The sequence below is a fragment of the Polypterus senegalus genome, chromosome 6, assembly GCF_016835505.1.
Source record: "Polypterus senegalus isolate Bchr_013 chromosome 6, ASM1683550v1, whole genome shotgun sequence".
Lineage (NCBI taxonomy): Eukaryota > Metazoa > Chordata > Cladistia > Polypteriformes > Polypteridae > Polypterus > Polypterus senegalus.
Genome location: NC_053159.1, coordinates 157633201 through 157656353, shown reverse-complemented (window position 1 = coordinate 157656353; position 23153 = coordinate 157633201). Strand labels below are relative to the sequence as shown.

Genomic DNA, 23153 nt, shown 5'->3' with positions numbered 1-23153 from the left:
GGTGGGGTCCCATCAAGGGTTTTTGGAAAGGAGGAGAAATTCATGCAAGTAGTATAGACAGGTACGTACCACCATGAGGGCTAAATGTCCTGTAAAATACTTGCATCCTAGAAGAGAATTATCTGAGGGCCCTAGAGACGGTACAGCTCTGGACGATCGGCTCCACAAGCTCATCTAGACAGCGTTCCATATATTTTGTGGGTGGTTCCCCAAGACGTGGGGCCACCTGTCAATCACCATTGAGGGGCTCATGGGATTTGCAGTCCCTCTGAGGTGCACTGTATGAGCTGGTGGTTTGCTGTCTTGTCTCCTGCTACTGCTACTCTTTGTGTTTACTGGCTTTTTGACATTTTTTGGTCTGTTTAAGGATTTTGACTCATGATCTGGGATGTTATTACTATGGATTGCCTTTTTACAAAACTTTATTTGTTGCTCTTTTAACCCCTTGTAGACGATTATCGTGAAATCGCTTCAAGCAGCTTCCGGCCTGAATGCAGCCGAGGTGGAGTATGTATCCCGCCAATACTGGTTGATGCGTATTCGATACGTACCGAGGATCGTATTGGAAGCACTGGTGACGCCATCTAGCAGTCCTAGTGGAAACTATATCCACCTGATGGAAGCGAAGTGTTGGCGTGGCCATGCTTGTTGATTTTGGCTGCTAATTTTGAGAAATTGTCCAAATTTGAGGTAAGTTGTGCTAAGATAAAAATAGTACCAGTTTATTGTTTGCTTGTGTGCTATATTCAGGTTCACAATCTCCACTTAATTTAGCATCTGCTTGACAGCAAAAACACAAATAATTTCTTTTTTTATATAATTGTAAATAAATTTAGGCAACAATTGATTAAACATGTTGCAATCTTTTACTTTTTGTTAATAAGTCTTTTATAGGTCTTTTATAGGTCTAGTTCTCAGGAGCCGCCGCAAGTGGCAGCCTTTCCAGCAGCTCCGTGTACGACTTTATTTTTCTACCTTTTTCTCTATTTTACTGATCACTCCTATCGCTTTCTTCTATGTGGACTCGTTCCCTGGACACTTTTTACTACTTGGACATGGATTTTTACATGCCGAGACTCGTCTATTCAAGTAGTCGACCTCAAGTGCTGAGAACAAACACCCGCACCAGGTGTGGTTCTGTATTTACCTGATGAGGTAAGAAGTCGGTATCGTGGCAGCAGAGCCGGAGCTAAGCTAAAAGCCAAGCGACTTTGGTGCCTTCTGTGATCCTGGGAAATGTGAACTCACTACCAAATAAGATCGACAAACTGGCTGCGCTGCTGAAAAATGTCAGGATCTACAGAGAATGCAGTTTGTTGTGTTTTTGTGAAACGTGGCTAACAACTAACATCCCAGATGCTAACGTGGAGCTTCCCGGGTTTAGCACAGTTAGAGCGGACAGAGACGCAAATACCAGCAGTAAGAAGAAAGGAGGAGGAGTCGTTCTCTATGTGAACACAAGGTGGTGCAACCCTGGACATGTACACGTCAAAATCTCCACTTGCTGCAGAGACATCGAACTGTTGGCTGAAATTCTGCGTCCCCATTACTTGCCCAGAGAGTTTGGACAGGTCATTGTTGTTATTGTAACGCGGAGATAGCGAGTGACATCATCCATTCCACGGTTGCTAAGTTACAAACACAGCACCCTGAGGCGCTTGTGCTAATTGCTGGAGATTTTAAATATGTGACGCTGGACAAAACATTATCTGCCTTCTCCCAGTATGTGGATTGTAACACCCGGGGAAACAGAACTATCGACCTACTGTATGCAAATGTTAAAGACAGATACAGCGCCACCCTGCTCCCTGCGCTTGGGAAAGCAGATCATAACCTGCTTCAGCCTCACTACAAGCCAAGAGTGAGGGAGCTACCTACAACTACACGCTCATTCAGGAAGTGGACCCCTGAGGCAGAGCAGGCTCTGAGAGACTGCTTTGGAACTACGGACTGGGATATCTTGCAGGGATTACATTATGAGAACATTGAGGAGGTTGTTGACTGCACAACTGACTACATCAACTTCTATATGGCCATTGTAGTTCCAGTAAGAACTGTATGCTGCTATGCTAACAACAAGCCATGGATTACAAGTGACATCAAGGGCCTTTTGAACCAGAAGAAAAGGGCTTTTAAAGGTGGTGATAAGCATGAGCTCAAGCGTATGCAGAAGGAACTCCAAGTCCAGCTCAGGACGATGAAGGAGCAGTACAGGAGAAAGCTGGAGCAGAGGTTGCAGAATAACAGCATGAAGGAAGTGTGGGATGGGATGAAGATCATCACTGGCTGCAGCTCGAAGCGGGGTGCCACCATTGAGAGACACGTGGAGAGAGCAAACCAAATGAACAACTTCTTTAACAGGATTGACCACCCTAACCCACTCTCACCTCAGAGTACTGCACCCTCCACCCATCCTTCTGCTGATACCAGCATAGGAGAGAGCTTCCCCCAACCCACAATTACAGCAGCCCAAGTAAGTAGAGAGCTGAGGAGACTTTGTGCCAGCAAAGCAGCGGGTCCAGATGGAATCTCGCCACAACTGCTGAAGGCCTGTGCACTGGAGCTGGGGAGTCCTCTACAGTGCATCTTCAACCAGAGCCTGGAACAGGGGAGAGTCCCGAGACTTTGGAAAACATCTTGTATCACCCCAGTCCCAAAGGTATCACGTCCTAGTGAGCTGAACGACTTCCGGCCTGTCGCTCTGATGTCACATGTGATGAAAACCATAGAGCAGCTGCTGCTTCACCACCTGAGGCCACAGGTCCGTCACGCCCTCGACCCTCTGCAGTTCGCATACCAGGAGAAGGTGGGAGCGGAGGATGCCATCATCTATATGCTACACCGATCCCTCTCCCACTTGGACAGAGGCAGTGGTGCTGTAAGAATTTTGTTTCTGGACTTCTCTAGCGCCTTCAACACTATCCAACCTCTGTTCCTTAGGGACAAGCTGATTGAGATGGGAGTAGACTCACACCTGGTGGCATGGATCGTGGACTATCTTACAGACAGACCTCAGTATGTGCGTCTCGGGAACTGCAGGTCTGACATTGTGGTCAGCAACACAGGAGTGCCGCAGGGGACTGGACTCTTTCTGGTCCTGTTCAGCCAACATACATCGGACTTCCAATACAACTCTGAGTCCTGCCACGTGCAAAGGTTTGCTGACGACACTGCTATCGTGGGCTTCGTCAGGAGTGGGCAGGAGGAGGAGTATAGGAAACTAATCAAGGACTTTGTTAAATGGTGCGACCCAAACCACCTACAACTGAACACCAGCAAAACCAAGCAGCTGATGGTGGATTTCAGGAGGCCCAGGCCCCTCATGGACCCCGTGATCATCAGAGGAGACTGTGTGCAGAGGGTACAGACCTATAAATACCTGGGAGTGCAGGTGGATGACAAATTGGACTACACTGCCAATACTGATGCTCTGTGCAAGAGAGGACAGAGCCGACTATACTTCCTTAGAAGACTGGAATCCTTCAACATCTGCAATAAGATGCTGCAGATGTTCTATCAGACAGTTGTGGTGAGCGCCCTCTTCTACGCGGAGGTGTGCTGGGGAGGCAGCATAAAGAAGAGGGACGCCTCACGCCTGGACAAATTGGTGAGGAAGGCAGGCTCTATTGTAGGCACAGAGCTGGACAGGTTGACATCCATGGCAGAGCAACAGGCGCTGAGCAGGCTCCTGTCAATTATGGAGAATCCACTTCATCCACTGAACAGGATCATCTCCAGACCGAGAAGCAGCTTCAGCGACAGACTCCACACTATGTGACTCTTCAATTCCACCCGGCGGGGGCAAATGTTAACATTATACAAAGTTATTGTCTGTTACACCTGCATTTTTATCACTCTTTAATTTAATATTGTTCTTTATGTATGCTGCTGCTAAGAATGTGAATTTCCCCTTGGGATTAATAAAGTATCTCTATCTATCTATCTATCTATCTATAAAGATTCCTTGTGAGATAGTTAACACAGCTCTCCCCCAGGTGAGGCATTTTCAAGAGATTTGTTTTTTTTTTAGTTTAAGGCTTATTAGCTATTTGAGGCCTAGTTAAGCCTTAAGCTTTGCCTCTTCAGCCAGAGGTTGTGTTTTCTAAATATCCAAAGCTTGGATTCTGAGTATTGTACGTCATCATCTAATATGAGATAATTTGTCATGTATTAGGCACAAAGCATAATATCCATAATAAACAACATGGCTGTGGCCACACAGAAACTATCACACTGCAAAAAATGCATTTGCTAAAACTAGACTAAAACACTTTAAATGGGAGATGTTGTGCTTTTATATAGCAAAGATATCTGCCAAAAAAGTATGCAAAATTTAGTTGACAAGATTTCATAAAGTAAACTAAATAATCCTAAATGCAATCATAAATGCAAGCAATAATTCTTATAATAAGGAAAACAAAATTTGATGCCATGATATAAACATTTTTCACTTGCTTAGATTTCATTTCTTGCAGTGTGCAAAATGTTGTCACAAAGAAAATGGAGAAAAAAATAACTAAAAATGTCAAAAACAAAATGAAAAGCTAGAAAATGGTAAAATACTATAATTATGACATCGGCCCCATTATTAATCAATTTCATGTAGGTAGCAATAGGGTGGTATTTAAGTCTTGCAAGCGCCTCCAGATCAAGATGGCAGCGTAACAGTCTCACTGCTGGTTTCCAGACACGGCAGCATTTGACATTTTTCTGTGAAATCACTTGAAACCTCGAGCAGCTGATGCTTGGCATTACCTCTGAAAGGGGGGCCGTAATGCAGCTTACCCTGAGAGAGTCCAGATCTTTATTCTTCTGCATAAGCTGTTTCTCCAGCTCTACAATCTTGGCCATGGCTTCATTTTCAGTATCCTGGAGTTTTTCTGCCATCTAGAAAAATTAATCTTAGATTTTACTGCAGAAAGGGATGAACAGAGAAATAAAAACAATTCATAATAATTTCTATGAATGATCACTGGGATTAAAGACTGAAAATGTTAATATAATCGAGCAGTTGGTTACCAGGACTCACAGGCTTTTATGCTTGTATATAATGAGACTACTCAAGCTTTATAGTAGCCTACAAACACAAATAGTCAAAAATCAATAAAGCGTACAAATGAAACAATCAGATGGATAACCATCAGCATCTCTCCTTCTGTTTTCTTGACATTAATAGCCGTCACACACAAGTTGTTTTCTTCTGGTGGTAAAAACTATAGTGAGGCAGGTTAGGCTACTAAAGTCATTTTATTTTGAAGGCTGAAAACCAAATGAAAGAAAACACAAATAAAAACAAACATTTCTGACAATACAGCCATACGCATATACGCAGTCCTAACCAATCTGAGCTGGATCTTGGCAACAGTGGACCAAAGCTTCTCAGAGCAGATCAGGCTCTCTGCCACCTCTAATTACTACCAGCTAATTATAATTTTAAAATTCGTGTCCCATTTGCTAAGGTGCCAGGTGATAACATGGAGCTTCTCAATGCTACCCAGCAGGCAGTGTGGCCTGGACCTTCAAGGTTCAGACCCAGTTACTGAATTAGTAAATGACCAAACATAAGTCATTTATCCTGCTTTGTGTTTTGTTAAGTCAGTTAATATATAAATGAAGAGCTCTGTCTTGTTTTGTATTAGGCCTTTAATACATTCAATCAAATGGCACTGGCACAGGTCATCTTAGGCTTTCAGCTACTGCATTCTCCATTCTGAGCTCAGAGATAGAGTTATGGCTAGCACATAGACTGCTTCCTCTTTATCATAATTTGCAACAAGAAGATAATAAGAAAACAAAGACAATGTTATCTGAGTGTAGTACCAGCCAGCTGCCCCAAGAAAAGAGTCATTGTAGCCTAAGCAATCTGCAGAGAAAGACGGAGAGATGAATGTGCCTACATGTGAAATGTTTTCTTCAAGCTCTTCGACTCGCTCCAAGGCAGCATTCTTTGTCTCGGCATCTTCCAGGAGAGCACCCACATCAAACACATTATCCAGATAAGCCTGAATCTGCACCTGCAGTTTGTCACTCTCGGTGTGTTTCAGCTTCTGTTAAATAAGAAGAGGCAGACATCAATCGTACCGTACTGTGTAGGTCGAACTTGTGACACGGACATATTACAGAAACGGACAAATATTGAATCCAACTTCTGAACCCACTGCAGGAGGTTGTGTATCACAGGGCGCAGCCATTAGTACAAATGCAGCATTGGACACAATGGACCGATGTAGAGATAACAGTCAACTGATAGATAGATAGATAGATAGATAGATAGATAGATAGATAGATAGATAGATAGATAGATAGATAGATAGATAGATAGATAGATAGATAGATAGATAGATAGATAGATAGATAGATAGATAGATAGATAGATAGATAGATAGATAGATAGAATTATTTACAGATAGTAAGATTCAATCATTTTCACATTGCACTAACTTAAACATCTACAAAAAAGTGACGCATATACAGTGCATCCGGAAAGTATTCACAGCGCATCACTTTTTCCACATTTTGTTATGTTACAGCCTTATTCCACAATGGATTAAATTCATTTTTTTCCTTTAGAATTCTACACACAACACCCCATAATGACAACGTGGAAAAAGTTTACTTGAGGTTTTTGCAAATTTATTCAAAATAAAAAAACTGAGAAATCACGTGTACATAAGTATTCACAGCCTTTGCTCAATACTTTGTTGATGCACCTTTGGCAGCAATTACAGCCTCAAGTCTTTTGAATATGATGCCACAAGCTTGGCACACCTATCCTTGGCCAGTTTCACCCATTCCTCTTTGCAGCACCTCTCAAGCTCCATCAGGTTGGATGGGAAGTGTCGGCGCACAGCCATTTTAAGATCTCTCCAGGGATGTTCAATCGGATTCAAGTCTGGGCTCTGGCTGGGCCACCCAAGGACATTCACAGAGTTGTCCTGAAGCCACTCCTTTGATGTCTTAGCTGTGTGCTTAGGGTCGTTGTCCTGCTGAAAGATGAACCGTCACCCCAGTCTGAGGTCAAGAGCGCTCTGGAGCAGGTTTTCATCCAGGATATCTCTGTACATTGCTGCAGACATCTTTCCCTTTATCCTGACTAGTCTCCCAGTTCCTGCCACTGAAAAACATCCCCACAGCATGATGCTGCCACCACCATGATGAGTGGTGTCTGGTTTCCCCCAAACGTGATGCCTGGCATTCACACCAGAGAGTTCAATCTTTGTCTCATCAGACCAGAGAATTTTGTTTCTCATGGCCTGACTGTCCTTCAAGTGCCTTTTGGCAAACTCCAGGCAGGCTGCCCTGTGCCTTTTACTAAGGAGTGGCTTCCGTCTGGCAATTCTTCCATACAGATCTGATTGGTGGGTTGCTCCAGAGATGGTTGTCCTTCTGGAGGGTTCTCCTCTCTCCACAGAGGACCTCTGGAGCTCTGACAGAGTGACCATCGGGTTCTTGGTCACCTCCCTGACTAAGGCCCTTCTCCTCCGATCGCTCAGTTTAGATGGCCGGCCAGCTCTAGGAAGAGTCCCGGTGGTTTAGAACTTCTTCCACTTACGGATAATGGGGGCCACTGTGCTCATTGGGACCTTCAAAGCAGCAGACATTTTTCTGTAACCTTCCCCAGATTTGTGCCTCGAGACAATCCTGTCTCAGAGGTCTACAGACAATTCCTTTGACTTCATGCTTGGTTTGTGCTCTGACATGAACTGTCAACTGTAGGACCTTATATAGACAGGTGTGTGCCTTTCCAAATCATGTCCAATCAACTGAATTTACCACATGTGGACTCCAATTAAGCTGCAGAAACATCTCAAGGATGATCAGGGGAAACAGGATGCAGCTGAGCTCAATTTTGAGCTTCATGGCAAAGGCTGTGAATACTTATGTACATGTGATTTCTCAGTTTTTTTATTTTTAATAAATTTGCAAAAACCTCAATTAAACGTTTTTCATGCTGTCATTATGGGGTGTTGTGTGTAGAATTCTGAGGAAAAAAATGAATTTAATCCATTTTGGAATAAGGCTGTAACATAACAAAATGTGGAAAAAGTGATGCGCTGTGAATACGTTCCGGATGCACTGTATCATTACATTAGTACGACCTTTTCTTTGTACCTGGATTAATAATGACAGTAACACACATAAATAAAATGCCACAGATACTCACATCCAGGTATTCATCCAGAGACAACTTTGTAAATTCGTACTGCAGATGCACTCTGAAGTTCATATCTTCCACAGAGTGAACCACAATATTAATGAACTGCATGCATGCCACCTGAAGGCAAACAATTGAAAGAAAAACGTTATTATTACCACAGTTGAAATGGGAAGTCAGTATCATAATTCGTAACAAAACTGTGGTGGATATCACAAAGTCTGGAAACACAAACAGCTCCAAGGTCAAAGGCTTTGTGAAATATGAAGCTCAATTGTTTGTAACTTGACATGACAAACACCCTCAGTTAGCAAGTGCAGAGTGACACATGTGAAGTGTCTTGTAATTTTGCCACGGGATTCTCTTCAGAAAAATAAAAGTTGTCTTACCAGTATGGCCCTAAATCAATCTCATTTTGACAGTATTCCTCAGGACCAACACAATACTAAGGTAATAAAGCTAAGATAAAAGAGCAGTAAAGAAACATTTTGGTGAGGTATTGTTACAGTTAATAGAGATGACTTTAAGAATGTACATTACTTGTATTGGAATTAAATATTAAATAAAATGAAGGTGCATTTTAATAGATTCTTGTTTATCGCTGTGCTAGTGAATGGTGATGCACGGCATGTTGCTCAGGCAAACAAGATTTTCACTGTATTCTATATACATGACAATACTATACTACTACTATAGTACTACTTCATTTTATTAAATAAATAAAGTTGCATAATATCCTGTTTACAGAGTAACATCATCCATTGGCATTTATCTTTAGTAATAAAATCTGAAATGGCTTACACTGTGTAATGGCTGACCCCACACTCTGACCCCCAAAGGTAACAAAACAATTGTTATTTCCCAATTCCCTGAGCCAATCAAGTTGTGCCAGCCACCGGCAGGTCACATGCTAGTTGTATGAGCCCCCAGTTCCTCCACAGCCCACCTCAAGCCTTTAAACCAATGACCAGTGTAAAATGTGAGCTAAACCAGCTGCCACACATCTGTGACTCCACTGCAGTTTGGGTGTTTTTCCGTTTTAGATGTTTATTTGGTTCCCCTTCAGTTTACTAACAGGAGAAAATCTGCACTACTTGAACTACTAGGACCAGGTAATTCAATTCTGTCAAAAATATTAAATAAAATAAATCACTGAGAACAACATCCTAATAACTGAGACACAAGAAGGGGACAGGACTCTTGACAAATCATAGAAAATTTCAGCACCTCCTGCCAAAACACAGCAGAGTTTTTCACACAAGCTCAATATAAAACTGATTTTGTAAACTTGAAAAAGCAAAGTGGTTTCAGAAGGAAAGGATCCCATTCCCGAGTGCTTTTAACTAGGATGTTGGAGATGCTACACCACATACTCTACAGATTACCCATTTGCCTTAATTCCGCTGCACTTTTCATGATACACTTTCTGATACCCACCAAAGTGCAACACTGAGGTTGAAGCAGTGCAACAGTAGAAGGGTGTTTATTTAAAAGAATGAAAACATACCATAAAATCAATGTTGTTATCCTCATTTTTGAAGTGCTCCATTAATTTTTCAAACCTCTGTGTTTCTGCACAAACCTATAGAAAGAATACAAAATCAGTACAGAATGATATAACATGGAGTCTCTGGGCAGAAGCTGAATTTGACACTCGCCATTTTAGGAAAATTCAAAAGAATCAACTTATACCTCAGCTACACATGCAAACTTGATAACTATATCTTCCGAACTGTGAATTCTGGCAATGCTCCTGCTCAATTCCTCACACAAAGCTCTAGCACCTAGCCACTGGACCACCCATTGTAGCCTTCAAATGCAATGCAAAAAGGAGGAAATGTAAAGAAGGAAAGAGCAGGTGGTGCTCATCCCATCTCTAGTTACCCCAACATGTACCAGCTCTAGTCTGACTGTCACAAGCCAGAAATTGCTCAACAAGCCCCCCCAACTTCTTCATACAGAGAGACTGGCCCAGCAGGCACTAAAGGAGACCTTCTTTGGTACAGTGGCTGAGAAGGCTGCTTTATAAATCGATGACCCCGAGTTTGAGTCCTGCTACTGCTGTCTCGGGGAAGATGAGCAGATATGAGGGGGGATTTGCCTTGAGCAAAGACAGATGGTGCCATGACCCGAATTCACTCAGGGTAAGGGCGAGTGGAGTAAGGCTGACAGAGAGAGACGTAGGAGAAACCATCACGGAGAGAAACTTGTTGGGCCTAAGGAGTTCTCCTTCAGCATAGCTGGCTGAGAATCATGTCTTGTAATCTGAAGACCCAAAATTCAAGTCTACTGTATGTATGGCCATCTCAGGGGTGACATAAGTGGCTGGCGATGGGGAGTCACCTGAGCAAACTCCAAAGCCACTGACTCCGGTGACCACAGGTCAACTACAACATATAACTCACAGAAAATGGACTTTACAAGGTATTACCTCTAGATCTGAATACATCTTAAAGGTGAGGTTTGCCACTGTCGGAGGGTAGCATTGCCACCTCACAATCGGAGTTATTTTCCCAGTAAATGCCCTTTTGTTTGAGAAGTTTGCCCTAATGTCATTGCGTCAAAGACTCTAACCTGGCCATCCAATAGGGCTACCATCCCAGTCAGGGATGATGACTGCCTTGAACCTGTACATGTTATAATAGACTTCTGGCTTCTTGTCAACCAGCAACTGGACAAAAAGACTCAAAAATAAAAGAGAAAAATGTAACATGCATACATTCTCAAACCCTAGAATCACTGGGCACAAGGCAGGTAAGAGCTCTGTCTAGACCACCAGTCTCTCACACAGCCCACCCTACACGTGCAAATTCTAAGGCTACATCCACACTACTACGTGTTCATTTAAAATGCTGTTTTTAAATGAAAATCATTTAGCAAAAGTATCTCCAGCCACACGAAAACAACAGAAACATACATATTCACTGACAATGTGCATACGTCCATTGGTGGAAACAGGAAGTCATGGCGCTAGCCATAATATTTATCACAAAACAGTAGCGACTGGTAATTTATTTGCCTTTTGTGCATGTATGCAGCATTCAAACTGTACAAAACGCAATTTAGATGTGTACAGGTAAGCAACACAACAAGTGCCACGGAATAGCAACTCCTCTCTATCCACTACAGCCGTGCCCCGCGGCTCCGTCCGCATATTAGTGAAACAGGACAGTGAGGAGTGCCCTGCCCAGCTCCCCACTCCTGACGTCACACTTCCGCCTCCCCTCAGCCCGCAGACTCGGTCTCGGATTAACGCGAATATATCGCTCCTGCAGGCGAATTATGATTCTTATTGCAATGAGAGAAGTCGCGAAACTAAACCAAATTATAGAAAAAAACCCGATCTGAATCTGTTAAGTAGTTCTCTTGTTCGCTAACTAAGCGGAGGTAAGATACTCCCCGAGGCTGGTGCGTAAGTGAGCAGGGCCCTGACCGTCTCCCCACAGTCTGCTGTGTCTCTCTTGGATTAGTGCAAATACATTGGCACCGCAAGCGAACTATGATACATAGCGCAATCAGAGAAGTCACAAAGTCAACCGGTCTGTTCAGGCAAACTACAGAAAAAACCCGATCTAAATCCGTTATCTAGTTCTCTCATGAAAAGCAGACAGACATACAGACACTGGATTTTATATAGAGAGAGACGTTCTCTTCTACTTCCCTGAAGAGAATGAAACATTGTAATGAGTAGGACCCAGTTAGGGAAAGGCCACGTAATAAGACCGAACCAATCAGAACGCAATTAGGGTCAAAACTCTTTTATGTTTTCACCCATCCACACTGCAATGCTGAGCTGGCATTTTCAGAAACATACAGCTATGGAGGATCATTTCAAAAGTCTCCATTGTCTGTGGTTAAAAACACCAGGGTAGTGTGGACAAAAGGCAAAAAAAAATGAGACTAATGTCTGTGATTTTAAACAAAAACATAGCGCTATGTGGACGTGGACCCCAATTCTTATGTCTCCAATTCACCTACCACACAAATGTTGGGGATGAGAAAAGGACAGCATACAGACTCAAACAAATCAAACCACGACACTGGCACTAACTACTGCACCGCCATACACACCCTATGTATACTTTTATTTAAACGTACTGAGCCTATCGCTCTGATTGAATAAACGGGTTTGTAAAATTGAACTATAAATAAAAAAACAATAGCTGACTTTTACAGCAAAACCTTTAATTGGGTTATTAACTGGAAAATGTTACAAATGATGTCTTTCAATAAAAATGTAAAGTTAAAAGACAAAAGCAACATTAAGAAAAATATTCACCTCTTTGAAGTTGTCAAAGGCTGACAAAATGATTTCATGGCCTCCTCTGACAAGACAAACAGCGGCTAACAGCTCTAAAACAAGAGCCTTTGTTCTGCAGGACAAAGGAGAAATCAGTGAGGAGGAGAAGAGGAGTGGAGACTCACAAACGTATCACAATGTGATCAGACAGGGTGACTTTAGTACGCTTCTCCATTATGGACAATTTAGGCAGCCCCACATTAGCCCACTGCACTTTACAGCACAGTACATACAGTACATTAGGAGCAGTAGGGTGTTGTACCGTGTTAGCCATTATGGATGCAATGAGAAGTCAAGCAAAATGACACCTTTTATTGGCTAGCTGAACAGATTAGAATATGCAAGCTTCCGAGGCAAATAAAAGGTGTCATTTTGCTTGACCTCTCAAAATACAGTAGGATAAAATGAAAATACAAAATAACATGCAACAAAAATGCCTGATGGTAAATAATTAAATAAATAAATCAAATGAGCTGTACTAATCGTGTATCCTGACTTGCACCCTGGCTCACTAGAGAACTGTCCAACCAGCATACCGAATGAGAATGGGCAGCACAGGGTGAGACCTCAGGTGATTCGGGTCTACCACTCTCGCTTACCCCAATGGTATCCCAAGTGACAAGTGGCTGGTGTCTCCTAAGAGCTGCTGTGTTATGGGATTCAACACACTTGCAAAGACCTTCATCACCAAGAAAGGCACCACACCAGGACTGAACACGTCTCTGTAAAGGTCTTTGGACAGACTGAGGGACGGTAGCACAGCTGACCTCGCAGTTCTAGATTCACAGCGGCTGATCACATTTCTATAAATTTAGAATGAAACACTGAAGCACCCGGTGACCTGCTGTAGGTTTATTCAAGGCAGTCACAGGACTATTTCTTTATTTATTGGTTTGTTGCTGATGCAGTCTGTTTGTATCCCCTGAAGGCTGAGACGCTGAAGTGTTTTTAAAATAAATGGTAGGGCGCCTACCCAATGGCTGGCTACCAGTTAATAAAAGTGCACTGAGTGTTTAGCCTGCAGTGTAGCTCGTATCAGAAATAAATGGTGTCATATCCGGATGGAAGTGGTGCCCAGCCGGGATGCCTGAGAAGATAGGAGGAGGGCTTGTGCCTCCACCAGACCTCGAGGGGGCGACCGCCCTGGTAGCCTCGGGTAAAGAGCTGGGAAGCTCGACCCTGTAGGGACCCGGGGGACCCCAATACCAGGAAGACCCTAGACCTCAGCACTTCCGCCACACCAGGAAGTGCTGGGGGGAAGAGAAAACAGGGACACCCGGAGTGCTTCTGGGGAGACAGCCGGCACTTCCGCCACACTGGGGCGTGTCGGTGGGAGATTGCCGGAACACACCTGGAGCACATGCGGGCGCTTATTTAAAGGGGCCGCCTCCCTGCAGAAGGGACAAGAGTCGGGTGGAAGAGTGGCAGGAGGCAGGAGGCGGCCTGAAGAAGAGAAAAGAAAGAGAAGGCATTGTGTTGGCCTGGACTGAGGGGTATTGGGGCTGGTGAGCATGGACTTTTGTAAAATAGAAATGAACAATAAATGAGTGTTGGGTGACTTGAGCGTGTCTGCCTGTCCGTGTCCGGGGCAATGTTCACAATGGTTATTTTACAGGGCACTTTGTACTATTGTTGAATAAGCGTATCGCACAAATTCACGTCTCTAAGGTTAGCTTCTGAGATGGTGTGACATATAATATTATGAGAAAATAAATCTTTTGAAAGTGAGAGCAGGGTCACTCTAGGACCCTTCCACGATTAAACAGCTTCTCCTGTTGTACCCTCATGAAGGATCGAAGAATGCTAACCTTTGGCACACTTTACGACTGCTACGACTAGTGTTATCTGGCTAAGCAGACCACAAAGGCACCTAAACCCTAACCCTAACCAACAGCACTTGCACTTACCAAAAAGCAGCAGCACACAACTCACCTTGGGTTCTTGTTGTTCAGACTTAGTGCAATTTCATTTACAGCATGTGGGTGTGACATCACCATATTAAAGCCATACTGAAATAAAGAAGGCAAAAAAAGTATTAGAACTGGCTAATTAAGAGGTAACACAACAGCCTACATTATCAAACATCAGGGTTGTGGGGAGCTGGAGTCTACCCCAGTAGCTGTGCGTGCAAAGCAGGAACCCACTTTGGATGGGGTGCAAGGCCTATTCACACACACACTCGCACTGGGCCAATTCAGACTTGCCCCTCAATTTAATAAACACACTGAAACAGGCAGAGCAGGCAGAATGCACACTGGCAATGACTGGGCATGGGACTGAGAGCTATGATGCTGGGCTGGTGAGGCAGCAGCAGCCCTTGCCACTGTGCCACCCTAGATTAAGGACTATTAAGACTAATTCACTGCAGCTACACGATAAAGCATTCCGACTGATGGAAGAGGAACAATGTTTCATCTGTATTAATGTTACATTTCAAGGAATTCTGAAAGGAAGTAAGTCGACATAGCAGTCGGCAGCCAGCTGGCCACCCTGCCAACAATGAAATAATATACAGCGGCCGGGAGTGACTCAGAGTCCCTGCAGCCCTTGGATAAAATGGGTCCAGTAAAGCTTGCACCAGGGGCCGATCAGAAATTAAAATCCCAGCAGACATGGGCAACATCCGTGCCTGGGATTCAAATCCATAATGGTGAATCCATGAGGCATCAGCACTTACCACTGCATCATGCATTATTAATATTATTATAGATGAACCGATCCAAACTGCTGTTTCTTTGGTCTCCCAATCCACAGCTGGAAAGGTTTTAAATGAACACTAATTTAGTTTAGCTGTAGACAGAAAATTAACTTATGCCTAATATGTCGCATTAAGCTGGCCTGGGGTTTTTCATCTTCTTGCTAAAATCATTTGGTCTGCCATGCCACCTAATAAGATTATTCGGTTTTGACTAAAAGAAAAGGAAAAAAGCAGAGTCGGCTCCTAGGAGAAGAAGATGAGGGCTGGCAGACATTACAGTTCACAACAGGTGTGACAGAAGGCACGTGACAGGCTGCCGGAGGAGCAAATTGGAGAGCAGTCACAGAAATTGACTCCCCACACAGCAAATGTGATATAAGGGGTCCACCGTAAGCATCACGTGGTAACAAATAGGATATAAAGTGACTGTCGCATTACCTGAAGCTGTGGGAACGGCTGCTGCAGGGGTGTGATGTAAATGGGACTCCAACACATCAAATTAGGTGCAACGGGAAATCCCAAGAAAGAACCTTCACTCCTGAAAGGGTTTTGTTTTCCCACAAGTAGAATAATGCACTGGGGTTCTTTTTCTTTAGCCCTGTAATAACCAGGCCAGCTAACGGACCGGTCCCAAATAACTTATGGACAATGCTGGAATTTGGCAAAATTACCTCACAAAAACACACCCTGGCACAGGTAGAATATGCAAACTCCACACAGACGGGGACCAGGCAGGGATTTAGACTCGAGAAGGAGTTTATTTGAGACCATCTCTAGGATCCCACCGACTCTCATTCCAAAATGTCTTAAGTAGAATTCACACACAGAGCCCAAGGAAGTACTTACGGGTGCCATCTCTCTAAATATGTCAGAAGTAAACAAACAAATTCACTTTACAGTGTACAGCCTTTCCCTGGTGACTAAAATCCCAAAGTTTTTGGCATGTCCAGTTGCATTTGTTTCTGTGACCAGGCAGCGTAAACGGCTCGCTTTGAGTCAGCTATTGGGAGTGAACTAGCAAACCCTGCGATAAAAGGCCCAGGCCAGACTGCCAGGCATTTCTTTACAGCATTCTTTATTTCTACTTTTTTAACTCAAATCTTCTTACAATTGCAATACTAAAATAAATGTAAAAAAATGAGTCGTCCAAAAAGGAATCCATCTTAGTACAATACCACAGACCACCAGACCTGGCAAGTACTGGGTCCTTAAGGCCTGCAGTCCCATTAAGTGTGTATGTCAGATAGATAGATAGATAGATAGATAGATAGATAGATAGATAGATAGGAAAGGCACTATATGATAGATAGATAGATAGATAGATAGATAGATAGATAGATAGATAGATAGATAGATAGATAGATAGATAGGAAAGGCACTATATGATAGATAGATAGATAGATAGATAGATAGATAGATAGATAGATAGATAGATAGGAAAGGCACTATATGGCAGATAGCTAGACAGACAGATAGATTTGAAGGGCACTATATGACAGATATTCTTTACTTGTCATCATAAGATGAGCATCCTAATCCCTGTCACTGGGTGAACCCACTACCCTTGAAACTGTTAATAATCCAATGGCATTTGCTTCAAATTCTAATTTAAAATTTAAAAAGTCAGTTGCATGTGATGTACTCTGAAATGCATTGCCTTTGTAGTCACCACCAAGTGTTTGTGAAAAATGCCTTCCACCCACCACAACACTCCCGATACAGCAAACATAGATCTTACCGGAAAAATTCACTTTCAGTTTATTGTCTGTGGGGAGTGTCAACTAATCAGTTTTAAAGGTTAGCATTTGAGCTCGTCCTCAGGTGTCAGCGCTGTATTTTCCGCCATGTTAAAAAGATAAGGGCACACATGACAAGTCCTACTAGACAGGCAATGGGACAGGCAGTGTGAGATCTGGAATGAATTACTGGTGGGATCCACCAGGTGGCAGCATAGCTTAGCAGTCACTAACACACTGGATGGCCAGAGGGTCTGTAAACGGTTTTCTCCTGTTCAAAGCACTTAAAATGCCAAGGACCCATGCATCACCCAGGAAAGATATTGGAAAAAGAATATCTATGGAGAGAAAGAAGGGTCCCTGGAGCTACAAATGTTATTAATGCCCAACAACCTGAAGTGTGAATAGCTTCTGATGTGATTGAGAGTGCAGAATTTGTCCAAGATGCTATTTTCACATCAGTTTATTTTTTAGAATACGACATTTGCATTAGGGGTTGCTGTTTTATTGTTGGTATTTGATGCCAAAACTACCATTTTCAAGGAATTTCAGGCAGAAAAAATAATTATTTTAAAATGATGCAAAATTCTTGAAAACTCTAATACTTGGTCACAGTCTGTCCAGCCACATCACCGGCAAAGCAGGAAATTAAGATTGGGCAAGTGCCAGTCCATTTAATGTCCTACTCATATTGAGGCCAATTTGGAATCACCAATTGATTTAACCTGCAGGTTTTCCTTATGTGGGAGGAAACCCCCTCAAGACACAGGATTTGAACCCTGGACGCTGATTTATAAGTCAGACAGTGGGCAGGCTCCACATAATTGGCTTGCAGTGCCGCTTACCTGATAGTTCATGATGGCTCTCAGGCACATGATGCACACGTGAACGTCGTCTTTCTTGCTAACTAATCGGGAATTTTTTAGTGTCCTTCGACTGGGTAAAGTATTGCACCTATCAGAGAGAGAAGAAAGAAAATGGGAAATATTAAGAACAGAGTTTACAGTGCAACACCTAAGACCCTCATCAAGAAGTCCTGTTGGCCTAGGACAGTAATTTGACTCAACAGAAGGGCTACAAGACACAGACCAAGATACTGCCTAAACACAACAATCCATTGGATACTCGTACATTAATGGCACAGTGGGAAAAGCTGCTACCTCATAACTCTGGGGGCACAGATTCAAAGCCCTGGTCCTTATGTTATCTGCAAACCATTCACATTTTTTAGTGTCCACGTGGACATTTCTCCTGATTCTCTTAATTCATCCTGCCTCCCAAGACAGGCAGGTGCCTTGACCTCTCTAAACTGGACAGGTCTGAGTTGGTGTGGCTAAGCAACTGATCCTTGCAGTTGACTGGTACACTGCTCGGTGCTGGCGTCTGCCATTCATCTAATGATACCTGGAATAACCACTGGCTCACGATGACCCTGAATTGGATTACATGATCTAAAAAAGTGAGCAATGGGATTCATTCATTTCGTGTAAAGTTCAATCACATGTGAAATCTGGTAAAGAGTACTGGTACTGGTCAGATTTGAGGCCTGGGCACTTGCTTGGGTGGAGTCCACAACCAGACCTCATATACCTGTATGTTCTTCTGTTTGAGGACTGCGAGTGAGATTGACTGGTGTGAGTCAGAGCCGGGTGGGCACCCTCTGAAGGCCCAACACCCAATCAAGAACAGATTTCTGCCAGTGGATAATTGGAAAATGGATGGATAAACCGGAAAGAGAGACAAATGTTCAAACATATAAGGCAGAAAGTGGCTAATAAGAGATGTGTTATGATAAGTTCACTGTACTCTATACATGTGACAGATACTACTACTACTACTACTATCTTTTCTTTCTTATCAAGAAGTGACGGGAAAGCATTTTTGATGGGAATACAAATCGCACTTCAACTTTGTTTAATGGAAGTTTGTCAAGCTGAAAAAGAGAGTACAGTAACTGCAGCCTCCTAAAGTTTAATAGACTTCAGGTCAGTGGACGTTCCATCACTAGCAGGCCTGTGCCGGTGGACAGTTAACTGGCTCACTGCTGCCATACTTCAGTTTAATCGTGGAAAACCTGACTTACCTGCAAGTTTTTTTATTTTATTTTTTCAGATTGCAAAAATTGAACAATGAACAAGAACACCTTGTAATCAGGCAGTAACGATTAGCATTTTTATTTAAAAAGTGAACTTTTGCATAAAAATACACAAGTTACAAATACTACAGCACTGAACAAACCATACATGCCAGTGACAGTGCCTGGGTGAGCCAAAGCTCAGTAGGTCAATTTCATCACATAATGTTCTGGGCGATGTCTATGCTTACTCCAAAAAAAGGCAAAAATAAAAACACTGCCCCGTCGGCGACCATAAGTAAGAATACTAAAAAAAAAAAACAAGAGTAAACTGAGGACGGGCATTTTTGAAGCCAAAGGTAACTTCTGCAGTTTGCACTTATTTTGATTTTAGGAGATGCTGAAAATTTCAAAAAGTTTTGTTTGCCACCATTGTTTCTGAAAGGCAGTTGTTAAATTGTCTGTGTGACCAATCTGCAGACAAACCTAAGCCACAATCGAGCAGATGGCCTCACCTACCATTCATATCCACTCAATGTAAGTGTTTTGAATTGATTGTGCTTTTTGATTCATTTTTATAAGTAGTTTCAAGTTGTAGCCATTTATTTATTTGTTATTTCTAGGCTACCAATCACAGTGAAGCATTTGTTTAAATTGCATTGTTTTATTATATACATTTGCATATTCAATAGGCTATCAATGGTAATGAAGCAAGGCATCATTCAAACTTTAAATGTCACACCATTTGAAAATAAAAATGCATACAAAGTATTGGTTTAAATGAAAAAAGTGACCATGACAGCATGTTAACCTTCACCACACACACCCTTATGCCACCTGGACAACGCTAGCGGCTTAATGGCACACCAATAATCTCGTGTGATAAACATTCTTAATTTGAAAGTCACATAAAGAGAAAACTGACAGACAGAAGCATGTTTAGCAGGCACCTCCGACTAAAATATAACAGCAGCTCATGTCACTTGCAGAAATCCTCCGATGATTCTGCACTTATGGGGTATATTGATAAAGGGGATGAGGCAGAGTAGAGGAGTCAGGCAGAGAGCCTTGATCTATCTACAGTATCTATCATATAGTGCCTTTCATATCTATCTATGTATCTATCTATCTATCTACAGTGCATCCAGAAAGTATTCACAGCGCATCACTTTTTCCACATTTTGTTATGTTACAGCCTTATTCCAAAATGGGTTAAATTCATTTTTTTCCTCAGAATTCTACACACAACACCCCATAATGACAACATGAAAAAAGTTTATCTGAGGTTTTTGCAAATTTATTAAAAATAAAAAAACTGAGAAATCACGTGTACATAAGTATTCACAGCCTTTGCTCAATACTTTGTCGATGCATCTTTGGCAGCAATTACAGCCTCAACTCTTTTTGAATATGATGCCACAAGCTTGGCACACCTATCCTTGGCCAGTTTCGCCCATTCCTCTTTGCAGCACCTCTCAAGCTTCATCTGGTTGGATGGGAAGCGTTGGTGCACAGCCATTTTAAGATCTCTCCAGAGATGTTGGATCGGATTCAAGTCTGAGCTCTGGCTGGGCCACCCAAGGACATTCACAGAGTTGTCCTGAAGCCACTCCTTTGATATCTTGGCTGTGTGCTTAGGGTCGTTGTCCAGCTGAAAGATGAACCGTCACCCCAGTCTGAGGTCAAGAGCGCTCTGGAGCAGGTTTTCATCCAGGATGTCTCTGTACATTGCTGCAGTCATCTTTCCCTTTATCCTGACTAGTCTCCCAGTTCCTGCCGCTGAAAAACATCCCCACAGCATGATGCTGCCACCACCATGCTTCACTGTAGGGATGGTATTGGCCTGGTGATGAGCGGTGCCTGGTTTCCTCCAAACGTGACACCTGGCATTCACACCAAAGAGTTCAATCTTTGTCACATCAGACCAGAGAATTTTGTTTCTCATGGTCTATGAGTCCTTCAGGTGCCTTTTGGCAAACTCCAGGCCGGCTGCCATGTGCCTTTTACAAAGGAGTGGCTTCCGTCTGGACACTCTACCATACAGGCCTGATTGGTGGATTTCTGCAAAGATAGTTGTCCTTCTGGAAGGTTCTCCTCTCTCCACAAAGGACCTCTGGAGCTCTGACAGGGTGAACATTGGGTTCTTGGTCACCTCCCTGTCTAAGGCCCTTCTCCTCCGATCGCTCAGTTTTGATGGCCGGCCAGCTCTAGGAAGAGTCCTGGTGGTTTTGAACTTCTTCCACTTACGGATGATGGAGGCCACTGTGCTCACTGGGACCTTCAAAGCAGCAGAAATTTTTCTGTAACCTTCCCCAGATTTGTGCCTCGAGACAATCCTGTCTCAGAGGTCTACAGACAATTCCTTTGACTTCATGCTTGGTTTGTGCTCTGACATGAACTGTCAACTGTGGGACCTTATATAGACAGGTGTGTGCCTTTCCAAATCATGTCCAATCAACTGAATTTACCACAGGTGGACTCCAATTAAGTTGCAGAAACATCTCAAGGATGATCAGGAGAAACAGGAGGCACCTGAGCTCAATTTGGAGCTTCATGGCAAAGGCTGTGAATACTTATGTACATGTGCTTTCTCAATTTTTTATTTTTAATAAATTTGCAAAAACCTCAAGGAAACTTTTATCACGTTGTCATTATGGGGTGTTGTGTGTAGAATTCTGAGGAAAAAAATTAATTTAATCCATTTTGGAATAAGGCTGTAACATAACAAAATGTGGAAAAAGTGATGCGCTGTGAATACGTTCCGGATGCACTGTATCTATCTGTCTGTCTGTCTGGCTACCTTTAAGAGCCTCCAGAGTAAGAAGAGTGACAAAACATTTAACATACACTCCTTGAACTTTTGGATATGGACACAGGAGAAAAGATATCAGTGGTACACAAGACCAAAGTGTCTAAAGGGTGAATGACACCCAAATGACAAAATCATAATGAGAAATGCAAATGCTTTAGAAAAAGATGACCAAAAGCTGCTCATTAATTCAGAAGCTGCTCACTTCACTTCTTCAAAACTTTAAGAGCAGTAGCATTAAGCATTAGATGGACCACCTCTGAGGTGGGATGAGAAGCTCTTGCTTCTGCTTGATAAATGGTTCTGCATCAGCGGTGCCAGATCACTACTGAGCTGCTGTTTCTCACCTATAATGTGTATTCCTGGCAGCTGTAGCTGGGTTCGTGCACAAGCAAGGCAAAGTGCCACAGAGTACGAGTCTGCCGGGCTTTACATGATAAGAAAGGCATCTCCTTCCAGCATGTCAGGTGTTAGGCCTTACAGAAAGGTGAGAGATACCAGTTAACTGAAGCAGAATTATTAAAGCAAACATGGGCAGGGCAGAGGGCAGCAGATTAGTTTGTACAAAATCAGTATACTACACTGTATGAATATAAGCTTACCATACTACACAGGAAGTGTGTAAGAACACATATTGGTGCTCCACAGCTCTTGAAGACCTTTGAAAATGTTAGCCAGTTAGTTAAGCCATTTTATTTCCCGTAAGTCACTAGGCAGTGTAAATCTCAGCTCAAGCTGGTAAATGTCATCCAGCCTCACTCCCTCTCACTTTTTCCACATTTTATGTGAAGACTATGGAAATCATACAACACTGGTTTACAATGGAATCTTTATGTAAAATATTTCATTGGAGGTTTTTGGCATTGAACATCACCACTAACGTCAAACTGAAAATAAAATTTTACTGCGTATTCCAAATGAATAATAAAGAAGGGGATTCCTTCTTTATTCCAGAAGGAAAATGGCCTGCAAGTGGATTGGCTTAAACACAAAAAAGTCAATGTTCTGGAGCAACTCAATCGACACCCAGGCCTAAATCCAGTGGAGAAGATGTGACAGAAGCTAACAACGTACTTTTTCTCCGGCAGTGCCCATCGAACCTGAGAGACCTTCAGTAATTTTGCAGAGAAGAATGGGAAAAAAAAACTGCTGCATCCTGATGTGTAAAACTGATAGAGACTTAATCCTAAAAGAGTCATCATTATAATTTGTGCCAGTGGCGCCTCTGGCAGGTCTTGAATATATTTCAATTAAGTTAAATTCAATTTAGGATAATTATGGTATACTGCAATTTTGTTTACAGTGTGCCAGTCTATTTATCTTTACTTGCCAAGAGACACTGTTAGTAAAAAAGCACCAGTCATATCTTAAATGGAGACAT

The 23153-nt window shown here is 42.7% G+C and overlaps 1 protein-coding gene across 7 annotated transcripts in view; it reads right to left on the bottom strand.

Moving 5' to 3' along the window:
* Nucleotides 1-23153, bottom strand: part of fmnl2a (formin-like 2a) — a 356613-nt gene that overhangs the window by 51833 nt on the left and 281627 nt on the right. For all 7 annotated transcript variants that reach the window (XM_039757419.1, XM_039757422.1, XM_039757426.1 and 4 more), the window contains exons 7-13: nucleotides 17735-17843; nucleotides 14388-14464; nucleotides 12435-12528; nucleotides 9663-9737; nucleotides 8165-8275; nucleotides 5898-6047; nucleotides 4786-4887 (exon numbers count right to left, since the gene is read on the bottom strand). In XM_039757419.1, coding sequence (XP_039613353.1) covers nucleotides 4786-4887; nucleotides 5898-6047; nucleotides 8165-8275; nucleotides 9663-9737; nucleotides 12435-12528; nucleotides 14388-14464; nucleotides 17735-17843 — 718 coding nt within the window. The remainder of the gene's footprint in view (nucleotides 1-4785; nucleotides 4888-5897; nucleotides 6048-8164; nucleotides 8276-9662; nucleotides 9738-12434; nucleotides 12529-14387; nucleotides 14465-17734; nucleotides 17844-23153) is intronic.